Below are 23,020 nucleotides of genomic sequence, written 5' to 3'. Positions count from 1 at the left end.
AACCAGATCCGCCGAAGACAGCCTCTTAAGAATGATGAGGCCAACACCCGAATCAACACGCGATCTGCCTACAACTCGAGTCTCTCAACACCTCTTTTGGCACCCACGCCCTGTTCCTGCCTTAAATGCGAGTTAATTAGGGTCTCGAAGAAATCCCAAATTGTTACCGCCGAAAAGAAAAGACAGCGGCCGGCACACGAGCGTCTTTGGCGGCTAATTGAAAGAAAGTGCAAGTGTGTCAATCAAAAACAGGTTTTTGAAATGTGGACCACTTCGAAGTCGGTAGGTGGAAGTGACCATAAACAGAACTTCATCACCTGTTGGGGTAGGTCTTAGATGAATCAGTGCCTTGGGTAATAATATCTTTTCAATTGAATAGGTATTTGAGTTTCTAAACCTTTGTTATTTTCATAATTATAAGAAAAATATTAAAACATTTTAAAAACACCCTAATTAGCATTATTATGAGTTCTTTCGAAGTCTAGTAAATAAATAAAGTTTAATAATAGGACAGTACCTCGTTTTACAGAACTTCGTTTGGTCGCCTTATGAGGACTATCACATTCCTAATTGCTATTAACAAATTACTCTAATCATTTGCTTTTACTTTTTATAGTATTTGCTTAATTTTCAATTTCACCGTATGTCACCTGTGAGCCTCTCATACAGTCATTAATTCCAATTCCCCGAGACCTCTTTAAAGTAGACAATTTCGCACCCGCCAAGCCACCCGACCACTCCCAGCAGAACTCATTTTTTAGACCACTTTCAGAGCTGCTTAATTGGATGTGCTCCATATGAGCAAAAAGAGGAGAGCACACAAACTACAAGACCAGGAGAAGCGAAAAAAATGAAGCCGAAACCGGGCAAGTTTGTCGCCCATTTTGTAAAATAAATATCAGAAAAAAGGGAGAAGACTTGGGAGGGACGATGGATGGCGCCGTGTCTGTCAGAGGCGCAGAGACAAACGCTTAATGCTAATATTATTTTCTTGCTTAACAAGCGATGAGCTACACGCGGGGCACATCGGCTGCTGGCCGGGATTTCCCCGGCAGTTCCACGGATTTTTCCAACCCCACTGGCCGCCTGCCTGTGACTTATTTGCACAAGCCATAAAAAATTTAACTTTATTTCGCCATTTTTAATTTCCTACTCCGCGGATCGCGACGTGGCGCAGAGCATTCGGCGTAAACAGTCAACGTTGGACAATAACTACAAAACCGGACCGGAGACCGACCACCAGAGGGTCCTAGCCGTCCAGGTCCCCTCCTTCTCCACCCAGAGGTCCGCGGAACAATGCTGGTGAAAAAAGCTGATGCTGTTTTCCACTTCCTTTTTTCATTTTTAGCCCAAAGAGCGAGCGGGGAAAACAAACATCAAATAATTCAAAGTGGATACAACTAAAGCAAAGTCAAAGCTAATATACGAAAATGTAATAAAAATTAAAAAGAAATAAAAACGAATTAAAATGAATTTCGAAGGAGCAGCAAAGACCTTCTGGCACAATAAAAAAAATATATAACAGGGGGATCGCGGACATGGAGGTGTGAGTTCCATGGGGGTCACCGCAAAAGCGACAGTTGTAGGACTTCTTTTTGCGCAGTGGGATGATGACACATGTGAGTGGAGGTTGCAGCACCCTTGAAAAGGTCTTCCACCGAGAGGGGAGGAGGACAAAATATGTGACCATTTGAATTATGAAATTTATAGGAGTGTATACCAAGTCCACATTAATTACATGGGAACCGGGATATGAGCAGGTATTCCTAAAAATATAATAAACTAACGAATGTTTAGAGAATGTTGTTTATAAACTTATTTTAATCTCAAGGAATCGCAAAAAAAAACATTAACAACACATTATCTAGTAAGGTCTTGAAAAAGTATTTTTATAATACCCAACTATTTGGGTTTTGGGTCTTGTTAGTTTGGCTTAAAATGTATCTTTTAGTAAAGGCTTTAAAACCTTTATTAATTACAACTAAATACCGTATCGAGAGTATACGAAATAGAACTAAAGATAAATCGGAAATGTTTTGAACACTCAAAAAAATTTAACCATACAAAATAATTTTAGTTCTATTTTCTTAATCAGAGACCTTAACTTTACCGGAAAAACAAACTACGTTAACTAGTGTTATTAGCTAACACTGCTGAATATGGCACCTTCAGCAGCTCACCTTTCAAAGATATGATAATTTTTTAAACTAATTAAAAACATTACGGAACTGGTTCCGGTACCGGTTCTGCACCGAATCGACTGCTTAGTGTAACGAGTCAATTTTGGTTTTGAACTCTTTGTTCTATATCCGATATGTATCGGCATAGCAATAAAAATTGTATTGAAAACTAAAAACTTATATTAATCGGAATTATGTATAAATATTTCCAATCAACATTTTGGGCAAAGTTAAATTGATCTCTTCCTTTCTTGAGTCTTTAATAAGTGTAAATATAATTGTAGGTATTATAATTTTCATTTAAATTTATAATTATTTATTCAGACCATCGATTGATCAAATTTTAAAGTAAGCTTTTTTGGTTAATTGTGAATGCAATAGGAAAACGAAGACTTTCCTATTTGTATTTAAGCTTTTGTAAAACGTTTAAACCTTTAATCGTATTCCTTTTAAGAAGAGGTATACATTGCCCAACGGATAAATAATTATTGAGGTCTTACGTTTTTTTTAAATTTCTTATGACAAAATATTTGAAAATGAATAATTAATAATTGTTTATGGCTTGGTTATGGAAAACATTTTTTGAGCGCTACCTAGCGGTGATTTGTAGGACTACTAACAAAATCAGGAACACGACACACAGGTGGCGATCAAACACCACGTATGATTTGTCGATATAAGCTAGGGGGCGCCAGCACATCGTGTAAGAATATGTAGAATACTTGTAAGCAATTTAAGTACTAACTAGGTGATATCTTAGCTAACTGTTATAATTACATTAAAGCCTGGACCCAAGCCAGATTTTAAAATTTCTCAGAAATTAAAAGAAATGTTAAGATGTATCAAAATCTAACAGAAATGTTAGAAAAATCTTAACATTTCTGTTAGAAAACGGTACATCTTAACATTTCATGGAAGATGAAGAACACGTGGCGCCTTGATTCAAAAATATTGCATTTTTGAGCTTGATAAAAGTGTAGGAACAGAGTAGAACGAAAATGGATAATATAAAAAATGGGAGAAAAAAAGGCGGAGAAGGTCGCAACAATTTTAAAAAGATCAACGAAAAATTAGCTTCTGCAAAACAGGTCCCTAATGAAACGATACGCGAATTAGTTGTTCATCCAGCTCAACTAATTCTATCTCCTTGCCCTTTTTCCATTCCAGCACTTACATCAAAAGCAAAAAAGAAAAAAAATGTTCGATTGAAGTTTGACGAAGAGATTTTGACATGAAAATATATTACATAATTTCCGATCCTTCTGCAATCTGCAATATTCTGCCTGCACCACTACTACACTTAAGTCAAACTCTTTGAAAACGTAAATATTTAATGTATTTATTATAACTAGTCTATATAGTTTGTATTCAGTGTCAACATGATTTGTCATTATTGTAAATAAGTGTCCAAATAAATATCTGGGTAAAAAAGAAGAAAATACATTACATCTAATCATTTTACAAAGTTTATCAGAATAATTGCAGAAAGTGCAATGCAAAACGTTAGGGTTAAAAGAAAGTAATTTTTAGAAGTCCTTCCGCTTTCTCTGGTGATGATCATTACTGCCCTAGACATACTTTCCATCCCTCATAATACATGCGAAGTACTAGCACATTGATATCCTTGACTCCTTTAATGATTACCTGGCGTCCACCGCCACTTCCTCTTCTCAGGCGTTTTGCTTGACCAGCACAATTAATTAACAATAGATTGTTTTGGCCACAGGGTTCCAAGTGACCCACAGGAAGTGCCGGGGCCAGCACAATAGGAGCCAACAGGATGACCATTCTTCCGGAAGGAAGAAATGAAACGAAGCGCAACAGTTGCATGAAGTGCGGGCACTTCAAATTAATAAAAGGAACTGCAAATAAGAATGGAAATTAAATGGAAGAGGAAAGGTCAGTCAATGGAACGTCCTGCTGAGAGAGATGTGAGCAAGTGCATGTAGTCCTGGCTGCGTGGGGTCCTTTCCCACAGGTGTACGTCTGAGATTTTTCCAGAGTTTCCACTGACCACTGAGCCTTTGATCAGGACCGCTCGGTGCAAATCTAATTAACGCTCCCCAAGGATAACGATCGATCTTCGGGGCCAAGGATCTGTTTGCTTGCACTGCCATTCGATGCGCCAATGTGAGCTCAGACAAAGGACTCTCCATGCCCGAAGGACTACCTGCGAGTCCTTGAGAAACGCACTTCATAAGTGTGCGCGTATCAAATTACCATTTTATTTAATTTCACTAGTTCGGTTTCTCTCTTATTTTTTCATTATCCCTTTTCCCAGAGTCCTTAGCCTAATTGCTTGTACTGAAATGCAAATGAAATACGAACGATTTCAAGTCTTCCCCAGATTTATGGGACAGCAAACATGCTCCATTCCCTCGCAAATGGATTCCATATGATAGATAGCTGACCACCCACTCAAGATATCGCACCCCGTCCATCGCCCTAATCCTGACTGATCTCCGGGCTAAATACCTGTTAACCTGTTTTCGAGCACAAACAAGCAAAATGTTTCTCCCAGGCGAACAATGGAACCCTCTGCCCTGCCACAACAAACGAGATTTTCTCAGCACCTCCTTTGGCCGACGATCTTATCGATGATGCGAGGGTGGGCCCACATCAAATTGGTTCCCACAGGCAGTGGCCCATATTTTGCAATTTAGATTTCTATTTATTGTCTGGCCGGAGAATATCCTTTCTGCGTGCTGGCTGCCCTTATGCGCTCCTTTTCTTCCGCTCACCGGAAGGAAGTGCACGAAATTTGTGTGAAATGTCTCAAAACGACGGCCTGGGGCGGGCACAGGAAATTAGCAGAAACTGGAATCGAAATTATATTAGAATTTATGTTTGAGTAGTTAAGATGGGAAGAGAAAAAGATTTAAATAAATATCTAAAACAAAGCGTACATCTTAAACTACTTTATCAAAAACGAGAGGCCTTTAATTTTACAATCCTAGTTTCAAGGATTGTTTAATTTTTGTTAAAAATTTTTTTGAGTCTCAAATTCACTAACCTTCTTCAATTTCTAGGAAGTGACAGAGTAAATAAAATAAATAAATAAATAATTAACAGAGTAATTTTAATTGTTAATATGATAAGATTGTTGGGCCCAAAACGTCGAAAAAGTAAACTGTAAATATTTCTTAATCCAAATATACGAGAAAAATACTTCATATATATTTTGTATAGCGTTTAAAAACGATAAATTATTTTTATTGATTTATAAACAGGTGCTTATATTATTTTTTTTGTTTATTTATTTATTTTTTATTAGTATAAAGTGTTTCATAGTCAATTATGAAAATTATTTTGTTATCGACGTTGTACTTAAAAATTTCCAAAATATTTAGTCGCCTAAGTTCATGTTTATTTCAACAACTTTGTAACCAATTCTAAACTTTTCTGGTTCAAGTCGTGTTCCTTGGAAACCCCATTAAGACTACTCCCTAACTCTTCCTGATCACTCACAATCTCACCGCCCACAATTTTCAGAGTTTCAATAAAATTCACACCAAACAAAAGGAGCTGAGCGAATTCCCACCGCACAACACACACTCGCACTCAAAGACTTTCCCAAGCCAGACACCTCCGACAAATTCCCATAGCAAACAAATTTGACTTTTGCATACCTGTGCAGCAGGGCCAGGACCTGAACCTGTTACCCCTATTGCCGAGCCCCTCCGTGCATTCGATTCTCACGGCCGGCAACGGTAACACTCCAACGCACACACAAAAGGACATCCAACCCTGTGAAACAGGTTGCCATGGGATCGAGAATGGGAACCCGAATGGGAACCAGAACGAGAACAGGACGATGACATGTCCTGAAGTAGGCGCTTCGTTTTCGTTTCGTTTTTATTGATTCAGCTCGTTGATCATAATAAACGATTAGTGTAGCACAGGAGAATCCTTGCTGATCCTTCAGAATTTTTGCGCTGAGAAATTCCTCAATTTTTTATTGTTTTGTTCTTGTTTTTGGGTTTACGGTTTGGGGTTGAAATAGAGTCTGGGAAAATTAGTTTAGCGGGATTGCCCTGGGATTTTTGGGCGAGATTTACAATTATCGACAATTTATTATTCTTCACTTATTTTGATAAGAAATTTTGTCAGCTTATCGGTAGATTTTTTGGATTGTTGCTGTCGCTCAAATGAATTTTATCGGAAAAGTGTCAGCGAGTCTTTTTCTAAGAACTGTCCACAATAGTTGCAGGATTTTTCAGACAAGCTTGCATAACATTTCCGCATAACCGGAAAAAACCTTTTTATTAGATTCCCGGAACCTCTTTCCTAACCCTAGACGCCTTTTCACGCAATTGTAGACACAACATTCTAAGCATAATAGCAAATGCTTTGACAAATACTTAAAGGGTCTTCGGGCTTCCTGGAAACTTTTTAATAACATAATATTACCTAAAAAACAAACAAAACCTTCTTCCAAAATCCGTAGAACTGCGATTGGCAAACGTTTTTTACGCAAATCTCGCTGCACTTTTTTTGCGCAAAAGTAAAAAACTGCTGGGTAAACGCGAAAAAGGACCTTCATTTCCTAGAAGTCTGACATAGCCCTTCCATCCGCCGAAAGTCCCTATGTACAAGCCGCTAATCGCCGTGCTAATGGCTTGAGGATGCAGAAGGATATCCTTGCATTATCCTTGCCACCCGCCGTCTTTATTGTGACCAAAACAAATAATCACCCATTGCTTATATTGTCCAATGCTCAAACGGTCTTTACAAGCGGCCCATAAAGTTATCCTTTCCTGCATCCTTTTGAGTCGCAGTCCTTCCACGCAAGCAGTTCTGCCGTCAACTTTGCGCATCGCATCCTTTCGAGCCCATACACGGAACTCCCTCTCTGGAAATTTGCCAAATCATAAAATGTAACCTTGTGTCGAGGACACTGCATCGAACATTATACACACGCTGTGGCAGTGGGAATGGGAGTGCACTATAAAGCCATTAGCGCTACCATCAAGGTCGCAGGACTTGTTTACATTGACTTGGCCGACAATTTAGCCGTAAGTACTCAGAGACATTAATGAGGAAACCAAGAACTGGGACAGCTCAAGGCCTGTCTGGACGAGGGAACTGTAATTTTATTGAACTCTATAATTTTACTAATTATACCGAAAGCATAAAACGCAAAAAAATAGATGGGCATGAATTATCACATTAAAACAACATTACAAGTTAAGAACATGCCAGTAGGTTGGGACTTTCGCTTTATTTATTTCTTATCCTCCGGTCAAAAATGCGCATCATTCTTAGTCAAGGATATAAAGTCCGCATGTTAAACACATAACAAATAGGGTGTTTTTAAGACAGTGCTTATTTAAATTGTTACCCTTTTTAACCTCAACTTCTTTTTTGAATTCGATTTTTCACTAATTTGTGAAAATCTAATAAAAGTGCATTGACATTGATATTTTTTATACATGAGCCAATAAAACGATTTTTCTGTAGCATTACTTTTTTGGAATTATAATGACATTTTTTTTGCATTATTTTTTTAGTGCCATTTGATTTCCCTTTTTTTTACCATATCTTTTTCCATTTGAGATGACTAATGCTTTACGAAAATAGTTAATTTGTAACCACTCTGCTATCTAATAGTTAAACTACTTACTGTTAATAGTAAACCAACTGAAGTATAGCATGTATATAGTATATATTTTATTGTTGTTTAATTTAATTGGTCAAATTACCAATTTCATTTGTTGAGTCCATTTAATTATTATATGGGTCAATTTGACCAAGGTGTTTGTAATTACATACGATATTTTATTTTTTAGCAAGCAACAATTTTTTTATTTATTTAAAAACAAATATTTATTATAGATTTATTTTAGACATCTGAAAATACCAAACTAAAAAGGAAGTGTATGAAAACGACACAAACAGAGCAGAGCTTTCTGCTTCGTGGAATACATTTATATTTAAAGGAACTCTTTTAATTACTAATAACAAACTACAAAAAAATGTGATCACGTTTGACCGCTGAATGTGTCAAAAATCGTTGGCATCATATGGTTTTGATACAATTGGCCTAGAAACACAAAAAATTACTATAATTCTTGTCTGGTTCCTAAAGAAATGATCAAGGACCAATGGATAATTTGTAATACTTACAACACTTTTATCTACAAATTTGACAAGAGTTAAGCAAAATGATTGTATAGCACCACAAAGACTTGATACACACCTTATTAAAGTAATTTAATATTTGGTAAGGATTTAGTTTAAAGTATTGAGATCTGTATTTAATAATATATGACTTTTTCAAAATTCTCTAATTGCACTGGAAATCCCTTGACCAATCTGGCTTGCCTCCCCATACGAGTTTATGCCAAACTATAAATGGGGAGTTTTGCTGCCTGCTGTTTTGGAATAAATCCTAAAATTTACGACATTTAGCTCGCTTCACAGGAACTGTAATTTCTTTGGCAAACTTCTTTTGTTGGCACAGGCTGAGAGCCAGGCCTGTTTTCTCCCCTAGATCCCCTTTGCACACGCTTATGCCACATTCCCCCACCCAAGGACGAGTTCCTTTTGCGCCGCAGTCAGATCTAGAATCTGCTTCCCAAAAAGCCAGAGAATATCCAACAAAATGGCTGAAGCGTGGCCAGGAATACGGAAACAACGGAACTACAGAACTTTCACACGCGTTGCACACAACCAAGACTGTTTTTTCGGGGTGTCTTGAGGAAAATCTTTCGCTCAAGCAAAAACAACAGCTGCAAAAGCAAAGAAAACCCTTGGAACAGCGAAAGGTCGTTGCGCCTCAGCGACCCCTGGAGACCTCCTGCTCCTACCACGAACCCCCTTTTTCTGTGTTCGAACCAACCCCCTGATTGTACATTTCGCAAAAGATTTCTGGAAACAAAGCCAAAGTAACCAAGGGGTGGAGACTTTTAGCTGCGCATGCGCAGCAAACTTTTGCTCGTTTTTTAAAGAGATTTCTGAAAGACGACGGGTTGGTCTATAACGTATGCATAAAAAGGTCTGCGCAGATATATTGGTTGTGCGATGTGATGTCGTCACACGACTTGGCGCACACCTGGTCACGAGTTGCCATGCGATCCGGCCGATCCCTTGCGTCTCTGACCTCAGGCAAACTGCCTTCGATTCGTTCTGGCTGAGCGATATGTTAAATTAATGGTTTATTTATGTAGAACGAAGTTTTTCTAACAGAAACCCTAATTAGTTTTTACTTTTCGCCCAAAGGCCGAAAAAACTATATTTCCCAATCATAATCGCTTTATGGTTCACCTACAAAAATCCCTCAAAGAAAAGGAGATTGTCAAAACACAGGCACAGCCAAAATCAGTCGAGGGCGTTACCTGATTTTCCCTGCTTTTCCTAGAAAACGCGTTATGGTTTTATAGGCACTTTTGCACATTCACAACGAAAACTGCAAATTTGTGAGCCGAACACCCCCCAAGGTGGCATGCATAATGTGTTTATGAGTGGCCAAGGATCCCGCTTTCCTCCTCCTTCTCTTCCGGGGAGTGTCCTTTGGCCAAATCGGCGACACTTGCTGTGGTCAGCGATGTTCGGTTTTCGACCAAAACCCCGGGCCCAGAAAACCCCGAACAGATAATTTGCTGGCAACCATGAAAATGGTTAGAGAACTTTGCTCTGCTGCTGTGTTCGCCGGAATTCCGAGGCTGAGACATTTCACGCCCCGTATCCTCTGCAAGGATGTGAGTTGAGCTCGGGTTTGAGTTGGGCTTTGAGTGGAGTGACACTCTTGAGTGAGTTTTATCAAGGGTTTTTCAGTTAGAGGAACTAGTTTTATGGATGTCTAAGCAATAGAATGAGTTTTTATCATAAATAAATAACTCCTAGACCACAGAAACCTATAAAGGAATAGAACATTTCTGTTTCGTTTTAAGCTGTGATAAGCACTATGGGTCGACAAAATGTAGTCACACTTTCAATTATTTTTTGGATTGAATGCTGCAAATAAAAACAATTAAATGAATATATAATTTATATTAAAATAAGTGTCATCCAAATGACCAACAAAAAAGCACTATCCTTTTGTTTTAGGTGGTCGAAATCCAAATTTCACAACTGTGTACCTGCAAGTTAAAAGTCAGTACATGCATACTTCATACATTTGTATATTTTTGGCTACTGACATATTAAATCTTGTGGCACAACGTAGACTTATTTAGTGTTAAGTATTGTCGAGTCCACCCCTCAAATTACAAGTACGTATATCTACATAGTTCTACTTGATAGGTCTACTTCAAAAATATTTGGTATCATGTAGCTTTCTTGTAATTTAATTAATTTTCTTGGAATAGGTTTTTTACTGGATTATAAGTGTGAACAATGTAAAGACAAAGAACCTACAGATCGACAGTTTTTATTGACCCTTCATAAAATATCTTTGATTGAAGCGAAAATCTCAAAAATGTCCAAAAACATAGTGACAGAATCTGACAGATTTGAGACTTAGCAATGCGGCCCTTCTCACAGTTTCAAGGGATCAGCTAAAAAAGAATCTCGGCTGCCACTTCAATTACAGTAGAATGTCCTGCAGGACTCGGTAAAAAAGGAAGAGCAGCTGCTGGAAGTAAAACTGACTGGGGGAAACATTGGCGCGTGCCAGGAAAAGAACACCGGGCCTAGGCCTCAAAGTAACGTTCATTTCAGGATCACCGATAACAATTACTCAAACAGGACGAAGGTGCAGCTCAATGTGCAACTGCAACCCCGAAGAGAGAGAAAGAGAGCTCATTGCAGGGCTCAATGAGGATCCTGCCGGCAAAGAGGGGACCCTCTTTTGTGCGGGATCCTTTGCTCCTTTGCCGCGTGACTTATAAAATTCGTAGGATGCACATTGTTGAGTCGGGAAATTAACGAAAGTAACGTATTTTCCTGCACCTCGACAGATGATAACTTCCTGGCACGTGTGCTGCGTTCTGAAAACTCTGAAACGCCCCTCACCTCTCATTTCCGCCTGTCTAATTCAGCTTAATTAAATCAATTTAATGTGGCTACACAAAACCATCATCTGCCCGATTCACAATAAGAATGATAATAATAATGCAGTAGACCCAACGTGTCACAATCGAGACCAGCACAACACAAATCTGTGGCAAGTGCTTCTTCCTCAGCACCGCTTGCATCATTCACCAGCAATTTGAACATCAATTATGAGCAGAGTCTCGGGCTGAATGGATGCTGATGGGTTCGAGGGGGTCTTGGAAAGGGGATTTTGGGGACGGGGTCTCCGACAAAACATTCAACATACATGGAGGATGAGCAGCACTCGGCATGCAGAGACATTCAATGGAGCAGGCTGGCACACAAAAAGAAAGGGTGGCACAAGCCAAGATGCATCACAAAAGCCGGCTAGCACCAGCAGTGTCGTCCTCTAAGAGGGATTTCCACCACAGTCCAACACAGAAAAATATCAAGCCAGATATTCATAAAATACTTATAGCCCTCTAATTTATCCATTTAATGTCTCAAAAAATCAGACACCGAAGACTTTACCTTATTAATAGACATTCCCATTAATATCTTCGATTAAGAAATGACTTTGAAATTCGTCACTTTATCGGTCTTCAGTACTATGCCCAATATTTAGATAAATATTAACATTTCTATACAATATAAAATGTATCATAACGGATACACCCGAAGTTTCTAATATGCAAGAAAAGTGACGCATTCTAAATTCCGATAGCAAAAAACAATAAATATAATTTATGACTAAGCTCCTAAGCATTTCATTTCATCATACAAGGTGAGCAAACAGAAATCGCATGACTAACTAGATATATGTCAGTAACTTTTATTCAATCTTTAATATAAACATTAAGATATAATTAAAAAAATAGTTAATTGTAATATTATATATCTTATCTAGTTAAACAAATATTCTTAAAAGATGCATAGACTTTTAGGTAAAATAGGCCATAAGTCTTAACGGAAACAGCCCCTTTTGGGGCACCACTGCACCTTTTAAACCGCAGCAGCATCAGCATCCCATCCACCTAACCTACATTCAGGTCACTTGACGAACTGCCACGATATGAACAGACGCCATGCCACCCCCTCCCCCTCGTGACCCCTGGAAATGTGAGTGACCCAAATTGAGTTTGCATAACCGACCCGGGCAACTGTCAATGCCCAATGAAATCTGTTCCCAGGGTCAGGATTGCAGACCACAAATCTGCTCTTTGCCAACTGTCCCCAATTACATGAAATTATACCCGAAATAGCCCTTTCAGTTTTGATTTTTTCCTCTTTGTCCTTTGTTGCGTTGCATTGTTGGGAGCGTTTAAGGGGCATAATTGTGCGGTTAGTGTTCTTGAGACCATGTGTCAAGTGTACTGACAGATTGTGGGATAAATGGCTGTCCAAAAATAAAAAAAAATGCCAAAATGCACTCAGAAATCTGTACATTAGGAGGTGAAACCCGGTCTTAAGTGTGTCACAGAACAGCCAATTATATCAAATATGTTCTTGAGATTTTAAATGTTAGGTGGAACAAACTATTAAAGTATATATATTTAGGGAGCTTTAGCTAGTACCTTAATATATTATGAAATTTCAATAGTAATAATAATGATATACCTTGTCATTATTCCCTGTATATGAATTTATGTACCACTTGAATGTCTTTATTATTTTATCAATTTCATATCAACAACAACTCAATTAAGAACGAAAATATTGAGGTACTTCCCACACTTTGAACAAGAACAATTCGAACAATGGCTCAAAATCCACCCTCAAAACCGTCAGAGTCCTGGATATATTTTCACACCTTCGCAAATGATTTGCCAGATAGCGGGATCACCTGTTAATAGCTGCGATTCCCAGGATGTCGGTACAAAGGAAATATTCGAACTGTAAAATGATCAACAAAAGCGAAACGAAAGATTTGCGGGAAGGAAAAGGGAAGTAGGGAGCGGATGTTATACACGCTTCCAGCGCAAGCGTAACGGAAATCAAAAAAGGACAAAAAATTAAAAAAGAGATTCCCAAAGATTGTGGGTGAGGAAGTGGAAGATGGCGAAATTAATTTTACCGCTATGGGTTCGGAATAGAGAGAAACGGATGTGGGGAAGAATCACTTCCGATCGAGATGAAGGGTATAGGACCACACGAAGGCCATTGGACTATCTCCACTATCGGGTCTTTAAGCTAGCGCCCCTTAAATTCGCAGATTAAATAGTATCTGTAATTAGTATCACTTTATCAATTATAATAGTTTTGCTAAGAAATCATAAGAAGCTCCCTTCTTGACACTTTCCAAAGTCCAATAGAAACCAAAGGCAAAGTAATGTTGTTTTCATTTCTTAATTCTAGCAATTAACGTTAAACTCTTCAAGATCTATCTACATATATTAAAGACATGGTCTCCCAAACAAATATGTGTCAATTCCAACAAGTGTTTGTTTGTATAGTCGCAGCGGGTAATTTATGGACCCAGTGGTTTTATCAACGAAGTTGCGTTCCCACAAGTGTTGCATAAAACTGATAGAACGTCTCGATCGCTGCCCGCACGATCTCAATTTATTTGCATTGTAAACAAGAAAATATGTATAGCAGTAATCATAAAGCGAAGGCAAACAAACCGGAAAACGCGCCCTTATCAGTTTGACATTGAGACGATGCGGGGCAGCAGGGGGAGTTGAAAGTGGAATGGGATGGGGAAATGAGAGAAAATCAAACAAACAAACCAATGAACCAACCAGCCTATAAAAATCACTTCCCATTGCCATGTCAAATGTCAGAACTCGTAAAAGAACAATTTAAAACTGTAAAGCGGAAATCTCAAATAAAAACATATTGAACTTTCTATCCCAGCTAAATAGACTTTTAGATTCCCAGCATGTAATTAAAAAAGTTTTTTAGGTTTTAAATTTTTTAATGTTATTTTACACTTTAAGGTTTTAAATGTTAAATGTTAAGGTTTGAATATTAGAAAAATATTATATCAGTCATGCACTTAATTTGTGTCATATTAATCAGAAATCGATCATACTTTTGAGTACCGTAAAACTAAGAGCGAGGCGCAGGCGCAGCGCTCTCCCGCTCTCGCAGTCACGTAAGTGTGTCAGGCTGATGTGGGTGTGTGGTAGAGTGGGGCTCTTTCTTTCCTATCTTTCTCTCTCTCTTTCTCTGTCTACGATGTGCCGGCTCGTTAGAAACGGTCAACATTTGTTTTTAATCTTAAGCGTTTGGCTCTGATGGTTGGTATTGGTTTGTGTTATTTTCGCGTTTGACGTGAAGGAATGCCGTCCGCAAGCGTAGCAATCGCAGTAACAGGGTGTTCCGTATACGCACGCACACACTCTCACCAGATGGACGCCACATGAAGCTCACCCGCAGGCGAGAACAAACGGGCTGTTGTGCTCTCATTTCAGCCCGATAAGCTCCGCACACACACACCTACCCTCTAACTCCCCGACCCCCCATCCCCCCGCCCATATGTTGTGTTTTTGAGTCATCGTCCTAAAAACAACACAGCAGCGAAACGAACTCCACTTCAGTACACTCGAAAATAAGGATAACAAGCTCTTGATCGATCTGCTGGAAAATACACTTTTCATGGAGAATAATAATCACATTCTATCCCTAAAATGATCATATAAATAATAAAATAATATTAAACAATAAAATAAAATTGAATAATAAAATAAAATGTTTATTAATGCACATACGAAATTCACGCTGAATGGGCGCTCTGCGATTTCTGTGGCTCCCCGAAATACCTTCCACTAGCTTACCTTGAAGACCAAAAAATCTGGGGCTTGATCTTGAAAAATTGGTATCGGTCTCGCGCCGTCTTGTAATTTTTAACATTTCCCATTGGACAACAACACTGTTACATAAATAATATATTTACTGAATTTTAATGAAAAGACATATCTATGATAATAATTAATATCATATCAAAAATTAAACTAAAAATTTAAATAAATGTTGTAAATGTTATATTTCTTATCATATTTATGTAACAGACCTCAAAATTATTAGCATTTTCGCTCAGTGCACGCCTCTCTCAGTGGAGCTTCTTCTTCTCTGGTGCTGCGTTCATTGATCGCCAAAGCCAATTGCTGCGAGTTGAGTTAAGTGCTGCGTCAACGTTGTTGACTTACATACTCGAGCACTCGTACAGGCGGCACTCGCACACACAGACAAGCGTATCTTGATGGCCACCCCTTCAGCCGCCCACCGTTCACCACCCCCCGTGCACGCCTCTCCCCCGCCCACTCTCGCTCCATATTTATTCGATGTCTTTCACCAATGGATTTTCATTTTACGGTTTATACGGCTCTAATTGAGTGCCTTCCAATTGGGTTATGGATTAATTTTTGTGCATAAATTAAATATCCATGCACACATGTCTCTCTATAAAGCTTGTGTCTGGGGCATTTAGAAAGCAATTTCAAGTGGAGAACCAGCGAAATGCAATACTTTCATACACAAACAAGGCAGGTCAAAATACTACCCATAGGTAGTAAGAAAATAATTATAAAAAAATTTAAATCTTGTTATCTATCAGATAGATAAGGTAGCCATTTTTGTGGATTTAATGATGAATGTATCTTCCAAGAATAATGATTTTGCAACTCGTTTTTGATATGAGTAAATATATTCAATATTTACTTCTCGCCAACCTTTTTATCTTATCTGGCATTATCTTAATTTTTACTAAATAAAGCTGGCTATTTTATCTTTATTACCAACTGATTGAGCAGGCTAAAAAGTTTTACTTTTGTAGTTCAAATTTAACCAACCCACGAAGAAATGTTTAGGTTTAAAAACCACTTTAGACCTTAATATAAAAATCTAAAAAAAAATCGAACTAAAAATAGTTTTTTAAGAAATAAATTTTTAAGAAAGTACTCATAATTTTTGTCTTTTAAAATATAACTTTAAAATTTGCTTCCCTACTGACTTGACCACAGCTGTGTGTACATAAATCGAAAGATTGTATGCATGTATTGACATATAGGGAGTGTCGGGGTTTTCGGAATTACTTGAGTCGCGTATGGGCAAGAACCGACATAAAAGGAAACTTTTAAAAATGAAAAGCATAGTTTCTTTGAATAGGACCCACTGTACTTTCGAGCCCCCCACGAGATTTTTCAGTGGTCCAATAAGCGTCTAACAATGGTCGGAGTAACTAACGAATTATCTATCCGCTTCAAGCCACGTTCACAAGCCAGCGCTCCTGTGGAACGGATGACTCATCCATTTACCCTCGCCGTACCTATGTGTAACATAAAATTAGTCAGAGATTGCAGAATGCTCGCTTCATTCATGGCAATGCGTATTTCAAAACTTAGCGTCACGCTGTTAGTTCCCTGAAGTGTGCCACAAGATCAGATCAGAAGAACACCCTGTTCGATCGCTTCGTTCCGCTGCAGTTGAGTAAACAATGAAGTCAATATGGAATGCTTTCCGTTTTTATGTAGTTAAACTAAGGAGAAGACTTTATTTTGTAAAATGCAAGAGTATATTCTGTTTCTTGATGTTTTCTGCTGCTGTTGCCGCTTTTGCTTTTGCCTTGTGTGTGGGTTCGGGTGTTTTATGACATTATGCATAATAGGTAAAATACAATTACAATATCAATAGCATACGTTATACATGGTTTCGTTATTCGTTATAATTAATTTTAGGATCAATTTCGCCGCGTACTCGTGATTTCTGCTTAGGTTTTCCGTTTTTGTTTTTGTTTTTACTTTTATTTAAGCTTTAAGATACTTAAGTATTTTGTAAATACCGTTTGTTACTGTCTCGATTTAATTCGTTTGCGGTTTCAATTCATTAGGCTAGCAAATGTGTCTCGTCAAGTAATGCGTGGATATATATTGGTAAAATACTGCAACTGCTATGTGTTATATGTACTTGTATAGTAATGTAGAAAACAAATGCATCGCCATCGCGGGACGATTGCTGTGCGAATAGAAGCCTTGTGGGGCGGCTGGGGCCCAACAATAGATATATTTATGCACTTTTTGAATTACTTTATGCGGTAGGTATAAGTGTAGGATACGCTAGGGGTTGCATTCGTTTGTCTTGTGTTCGAGATTAGCGCTTAAGTGTATGGGGAAGGGGAAGAGGGCGGGGAAGTGGGGTTTTGAGCGGGTTGACTTAGAACAGACCCTTCTTTTTCTTCTCCTTCTTGCCATCCACGTTGTCTGTGCTGCTGTTTGCCCCCAGGCTGCGCCGCTTGAGCTCCTCCAGCGTCACGTGGTTGACGTCCTCCCACTCCTTCTTCTCGCGCTCGAACTCGCGCCTCTTGTCCTCCAGCTCCCTGATCTGCAGCTCCAGCGCCTTCTTGCGCTCCTCGTGGCGCCGCGCCAGCTCCAGCTCCGAGTCCCTGAGCTTCTGCATCTTCTCCTTGACCTTCATGTCGAACACCTGCTCCATCTCGGCCTCCATCTTCTTCATCTTCTGCTCGTGCTCCCGCTTCTCCTCCTCCATCTGGGTGAGGGGGTTCTTGTTGGACAGCCTGGCCTTGCCGTCCACCAGGCCCAGTTCGGATAGCTTCCGGCAGCGGTAGTTCTCGTAGTGGACGTTGTTCGTCACATCCTTGAGGTCCTGCAGGTGCGTGCGTATGACCATGTTGCGCAGCGCTATAAAGTCGCAGTGCGTCAGGTTCTCCACCTCCACGAGGCCCCAGGGATAGCGCCTACCCCGAACCTTCTTTCCGTCCTGCTCGATGATGGTGTTGGCACCCACCACCGCGAATGGCACTCGGCTGCGCAGATTCTGCGTGGTCTTCGCCTCCTCGGCCGCGTCCTCCAACGTGGCGGGGAAGTCGTAGATCTTGATCTTGTGCTGGGCAATCTCATTGAGGATCTGCTTCTTGAACAGGTGCACCTCGTCGGGCGTCATGGTGTCCGCCTTCGCGATCACCGGCACCAGGTTCACCTTGTCCGACAGGCTCTGCATACAGGCAATGTCCAGTGGCAGGAGTCCGTGTCCCGATGGCGCTATGAAGTACAGGCAGCAGTGCACCCGGCTGTCCGAGATGGTCTTGCGGTACACCCGCGACTCGGCGGTCAGGTACTCCTCGTACTTGCTGTCCACGTACTCGAGGATGGGCACCCAGCAGTTGCTGTTGTCCACGGCATCCCCGAACCCGGGTGTGTCCACCACGGTGAGTGTTAGATTGACTCCGTTCTCCTTGAGCATCACCTTGGTGGCCTCCACCGCCACCGTCTTCTTCTTGCGCAGCGAGGGACCCGGATACTGCTCCGCATTGTAGATGTCCGACAGGAACATGGAGTTGATCAGCGTCGACTTGCCCAGCCCGCTGGCGCCCACCACCATCAGGGTGAACTCGAATCCCCGCTTGACGGCCTTGCGGTAGACCTGGTTGGGCAGATTGGCGAAGCCCACATAGCCGGCGATCTCCATGGGCTTCTGGCGCACCGGGAGCGGTGGCTTCTGTGGCTTTTGCGCCTGCTGGTGCTCCTTCTCCTGCAGATCGTGGGTCAGTTTGTTCGAGTCGCCGTTGGAGGCGCCTCCGCTGCTGGCGTCCAGCTTGCCACTGGCGGCCACTGGCACACTGGGCGGCTGGTTGGGCGGTCGTCCGCCGACGCCCACCAAGGACTCGCTGCCGCTGCCGCCGCCGCTGCCGTTGGTGGCAGAGGACGCCGACGCCGACGCAGCCTGCTGCTTGTCGCGCAGAGCCAGTTGGGCTAAGGTGCTGGGCAGAGCGGAGATGGCGCCGCCGCTGCCGCCATTGACCGCGTTCGAGCGAGGACTATTCATTGGAATAGCGCCAAATTCGGCCTCTTGCTTTCGATATTCGTTCGCTGCTTGGCTTCACTGTAGTTCTATACTTTTCTTGCACAAACCGTTGCTTTTTCACCGCTTTTGTCACGCCTACGCCAGCTCTTTTTCGCTCTTACTTTTTTTGCATTTTCTGTGTCAGTAGGACCGTCAGTGGCAACGCGCTAAATACTTCTGCTCCGCTCTCGGCGGCAACAACAACGCCCAGCTCCGGCGCAGTGTGACCCTGGAAAATACCGAAAGGGAGCCGGGAAAATACCAACCGACGCTTGGGGAGAGAGCGCATGAGTAATTCTTCCACCACGCATACACACACAGGCGCAGAGAAATGCAATGCACATGCAAACGGGCAAAAGAGGACTGTTTTCCGTGGCCTTATCACTCCAAATGGAATGTTATGTTTAAAAATAGGCAAAGAAACGCATTCATGTGTCCCCGCACTTGGGATTCCAGATTTCTGGTCTGAATGACTGTTCTTGAGTGGCCAGGGATCGCATTACAATCGCCCGCTAGCATGCACAGGAAGAAATTGTTGGTAGGGATGACTTTGACTTTTCCTTGGAGCAGTGGTGGCGACGAGGAGGATTATTAGGGGCATCTTTGCTACGAAAAAAACCGTGGTTTAATAATATTGTTATTTAACGCTATCTTATAAGTAAAAATTAAGCTATGGCAGCAAAGGCCTTTATTGATTGTTTCGGTTTGCTAACTCCCTTTATTAGAAGATACAAAGTTTTTCAATAAAGACAGGCAAAGCAAATGAAATTTTGAACAGTAATTTCTACTAAACCTGGTACTCATATGCTTTTGCTTTGCTTTAATATTTTAAAACAATATTTATTATCTCTAATTTTTCTAACTTTAATTCTCTTTAATAATACATTAAAAAATATTGGCAAAAATAAATAAGCTGAAATATTTTTGTAACAAATTGTGGTAGCAGATCGTCTAAACTCTAGTCCTCCTAAGAGTAAAGATATTTCAAGGCCATAGTTTATTTATGTTTAACGACTTACATTTTTTTTCTTAACAAGTCGAGAAATTGTTTTTAATAATTTCTTCAAGGCATTTGTATGGAACCCAGTTCTGACCCCCTATAATCTCGACGCCCTTGGTTTTTTTGTGATTGCTGTTTCGTTTTGGTTTTTGTTTCAATGTTGCGCATGACCGTGAGTGCAGCAAAAAAGAAGCTGAGCTTATCTCTCGTGTTGAGAGAAAATTATGTTCTCTTTTCTCCGTTAAACATGATGCTTTCGCGTGGGTGAGAACAAGGCTTTCGCGTCTCTCTCACACTCTCGTTTGCCATAATTCCGTTTGATTCTCCTCGGAGAGCGGTTAGCAAGCTAACGCCTCTTGTGGGCGTGTGGGAATTGCCATAAAAAAGGAGCTCGATAATAATTGCCTTCTGTCGGCTGACCCGCTTCATGCTCGAGTGTCCTCGTCAAAGGTTCCCACACACGCCTCGTCCTGGCACCCTCCCCCTCCCTCTCCTCACCCTCCTCTTTATCGCATGCCGATGCACACACGCACACGGACAAAGCCCGTTGATTGTGCGATCGCTCTCTGTTTGTTTGTAATTTAAATTCTCATGCACTTCTGGCGATCGCCTATGAAGGAGGAGGAGGGGAGGGGGAGGAACTAACCACCACCATCGGAGGGTCCTGCGTCCTACGTCCTACTCCGCCTGCTTTGGTGGTGGTTTCCTTCCTTCCTTCCTCCCGATCGAACCAACTTCCCCCTTTTGCACGTGGATTTCGACTAAACGCCGTCTGCGCGACATCAAGGTGATCGTGAGAAAGTTTTTTTCTCACATTATTCCGCAGCGACTCCTGTTTTAATTTTAGCCTCTGTCGGAATTATTATGCATTTATGAATTGATATGACTCGCGGTGGCTCGATTTTTACCCTGGGGGATGACTGTACTTATTGGAAGATTTACAGTTGTTGTCGTCAGGGGAAAGAGAAATTCTGTAGTGTCAACTCCCCTGTGGTAAGTTATTATTATTCCCACTAATTTGACTGTCAATTGATTTTAATTATGTTTTTTATAGATACATGTTACGAGAGTAAAAGGGTATATGTATTAGATTCGTCGGAAAGAACTTAAAAGGTAGAAGGAAGCGCTTCCGACCCTATTAAGTACAATTCTTCATCAGGATCACTAGCCGAGTCGATGAGCCGAATATCTGTATGTCCGTATGAACCCTAAGATCCCAGAAACTATTAAAAAAGTTGGAGTTTTCCATGCAGATTCTAGAGATTCCTGCGCAGCCCCATTATTTTTCAGAGTGCCACGCCCACAAACCGCCCAAAGCTGTGGCTCCTACAATTTTAGTGCTAGAACAAAAATTGTAGCTGGAATGTATTGATCTTGTCAATACCTATCAATTAAAATTATTAAATCGGACCACTAGTTAATAAGTAATGACCTTACGCCCGTATCTGGAAAGAACATCGTCAAAATGTCGCCACGGCCATTAAATAAAAGTGAAAAGTGTAAAATGTAAAAATGCAAAGTAGATAAAAATTCAAGCATCGTTTTGCCTCTACTTGAAATTATATTTATTATGAGTAACGGGTATCTGATAGTCGAGGCACTTATTTTATTTAACATTTATTTAGATATTTATAATTTCGAATATTGTACAAAACTAAATATAATTTAGGAAAACAGTTGTTTTGAAAATAAAGTTGATTATTGCTATTTATTGCAGCTATTGACATTGAACAATTAAAATGCGTTGTTTTAAATTATTGAAAAAAAAATGTATTTTCTCTTAGGCTGTCAAAAAACAACAAGTTTTCTATGACAGATGTTAGGGTTGGGTTAAAAAAGTGCCACCGAAGCTGCAACCGCAAATCTTTACAATAAACAAATCCCACTTAATCTCCCCGCAACCCTTCCTCATAGATTTTGTGATCCTCAGCAGCTGTTTCGCATCAGGCACACTCCATACGAAATCCATTCCGAGACGCATCTCCTTCGATATTATGTAAGATGTTTGCCAGCAATTAGGGCCCGCTAGAAGCCGGAGGAAAACCCCGTCGTCCCCTGGAAAGTCAGTTTTTCTTAGCGCCGACCATTGTCCGGGCCATAATCCATTGTTGTCATAGCCCAAAGAAGTGACGGGGGATGCAGCCGGGAGGATGGAGAGTGGATGGGGTCGGCAGCTGAGGCAATCTTTGGCACGAGAGCGAAAGACAGTTTAGTGCAAATGTTGGCTTAGGAGCAGCTGATCTTCCAAGTGACCGTTACATCGGCTGGGATGGGTCACCAATCAATGGGATCAATGATCTTGAATTGGCAGTTTTTGGCCAATATATCTTATAGTCTACGCGCCATAAATGTTTCGGTTTTTATTGGTAAACAAATAAGATAACAATCGAATTTTTAACATTAAGTAGTTTTATAAAAATAAAAAAGATGTGTATATTACACTTTTCATATGAGGAGCTGATCAAACAGTAAAAATAATTAAGTGGACCATGAAATAGTGACATTTACCAGAATAATTAAGGTAACAGTTACTCGCAAATATTATTAACTTTCAAATTTTCTACACAGGGTTTTTCAAAATGTTTTACAAAAGCCCGAGATATAAAAAACATTCAATAATCAATGGCGTGTATTAAACTTTCATTTAAAAATAAATCTATTTTGTTTCATATAAGGTTCGTCATAGGGAAATCCGAGTCGTAAATGTTTGACTGCATTACCACATATTACCAAAAGCCATAAAAAGGCAAGCTTCAACCACCAAAAGTGTGACAATTCCCCTTTCTTGAGAACTCATGACTTATAGCAGCCTTCATCTCTTTTTTGGGTGGAAAATACTTTTCCCTTTTTTTGGAGTCTGTCAGAAAGAACTTTCCAGTTATTAGCCCGACTCCTGGCTGGCCATTTATCAAATTCATAAAAATAAAATATCCCACAGGAGGAAAAAACAATCAAATTGTTGGGCGGCCCGTCACGACTTCTAATGCCCCGCAGACCGCACACTTCACTCAGGTTTTTCCCCTCGCGACTAAGCGCCATAAAAATCAACAAGGAATTCATTTAA

At 40.4% G+C, this 23,020-nt stretch overlaps 2 protein-coding genes and 1 long non-coding RNA gene across 3 annotated transcripts; 2 read left to right on the top strand and 1 right to left on the bottom strand.

The window, feature by feature from the left end:
- Positions 1–261: 261 nt before the first annotated feature.
- LOC119549492 lies at positions 262–5,998 on the top strand. The gene is given in 3 exon segments (XM_037857596.1): positions 262–282; positions 5,818–5,964; positions 5,966–5,998. Coding segments are annotated over 3 exon segments (201 nt in total).
- Positions 5,999–16,619: 10,621 nt separating this feature from the next.
- On the bottom strand, positions 16,620–19,140 carry LOC119550709 (protein peanut). The gene has a single exon (XM_037859588.1). It carries the CDS (start codon positions 18,936–18,938, stop codon positions 17,310–17,312), a length of 1,629 nt encoding a protein of 542 aa, XP_037715516.1. The 5' UTR covers positions 18,939–19,140; the 3' UTR covers positions 16,620–17,309.
- Positions 19,141–20,384: 1,244 nt separating this feature from the next.
- LOC119551064 lies at positions 20,385–21,513 on the top strand. The gene is made up of 3 exons (XR_005219523.1): positions 20,385–20,949; positions 21,011–21,147; positions 21,210–21,513. It is a non-coding gene; the product is annotated as an uncharacterized LOC119551064 (long non-coding RNA).
- The last annotated feature ends 1,507 nt before the right edge of the window (positions 21,514–23,020 follow it).

This window comes from Drosophila subpulchrella, chromosome 2R (genome assembly GCF_014743375.2).
Source record: "Drosophila subpulchrella strain 33 F10 #4 breed RU33 chromosome 2R, RU_Dsub_v1.1 Primary Assembly, whole genome shotgun sequence".
NCBI classification, from domain to species: domain Eukaryota; kingdom Metazoa; phylum Arthropoda; class Insecta; order Diptera; family Drosophilidae; genus Drosophila; species Drosophila subpulchrella.
The sequence above is the reverse complement of the archived record's forward strand: the minus strand, read 5'-3'. Positions and strand labels throughout refer to the sequence as shown.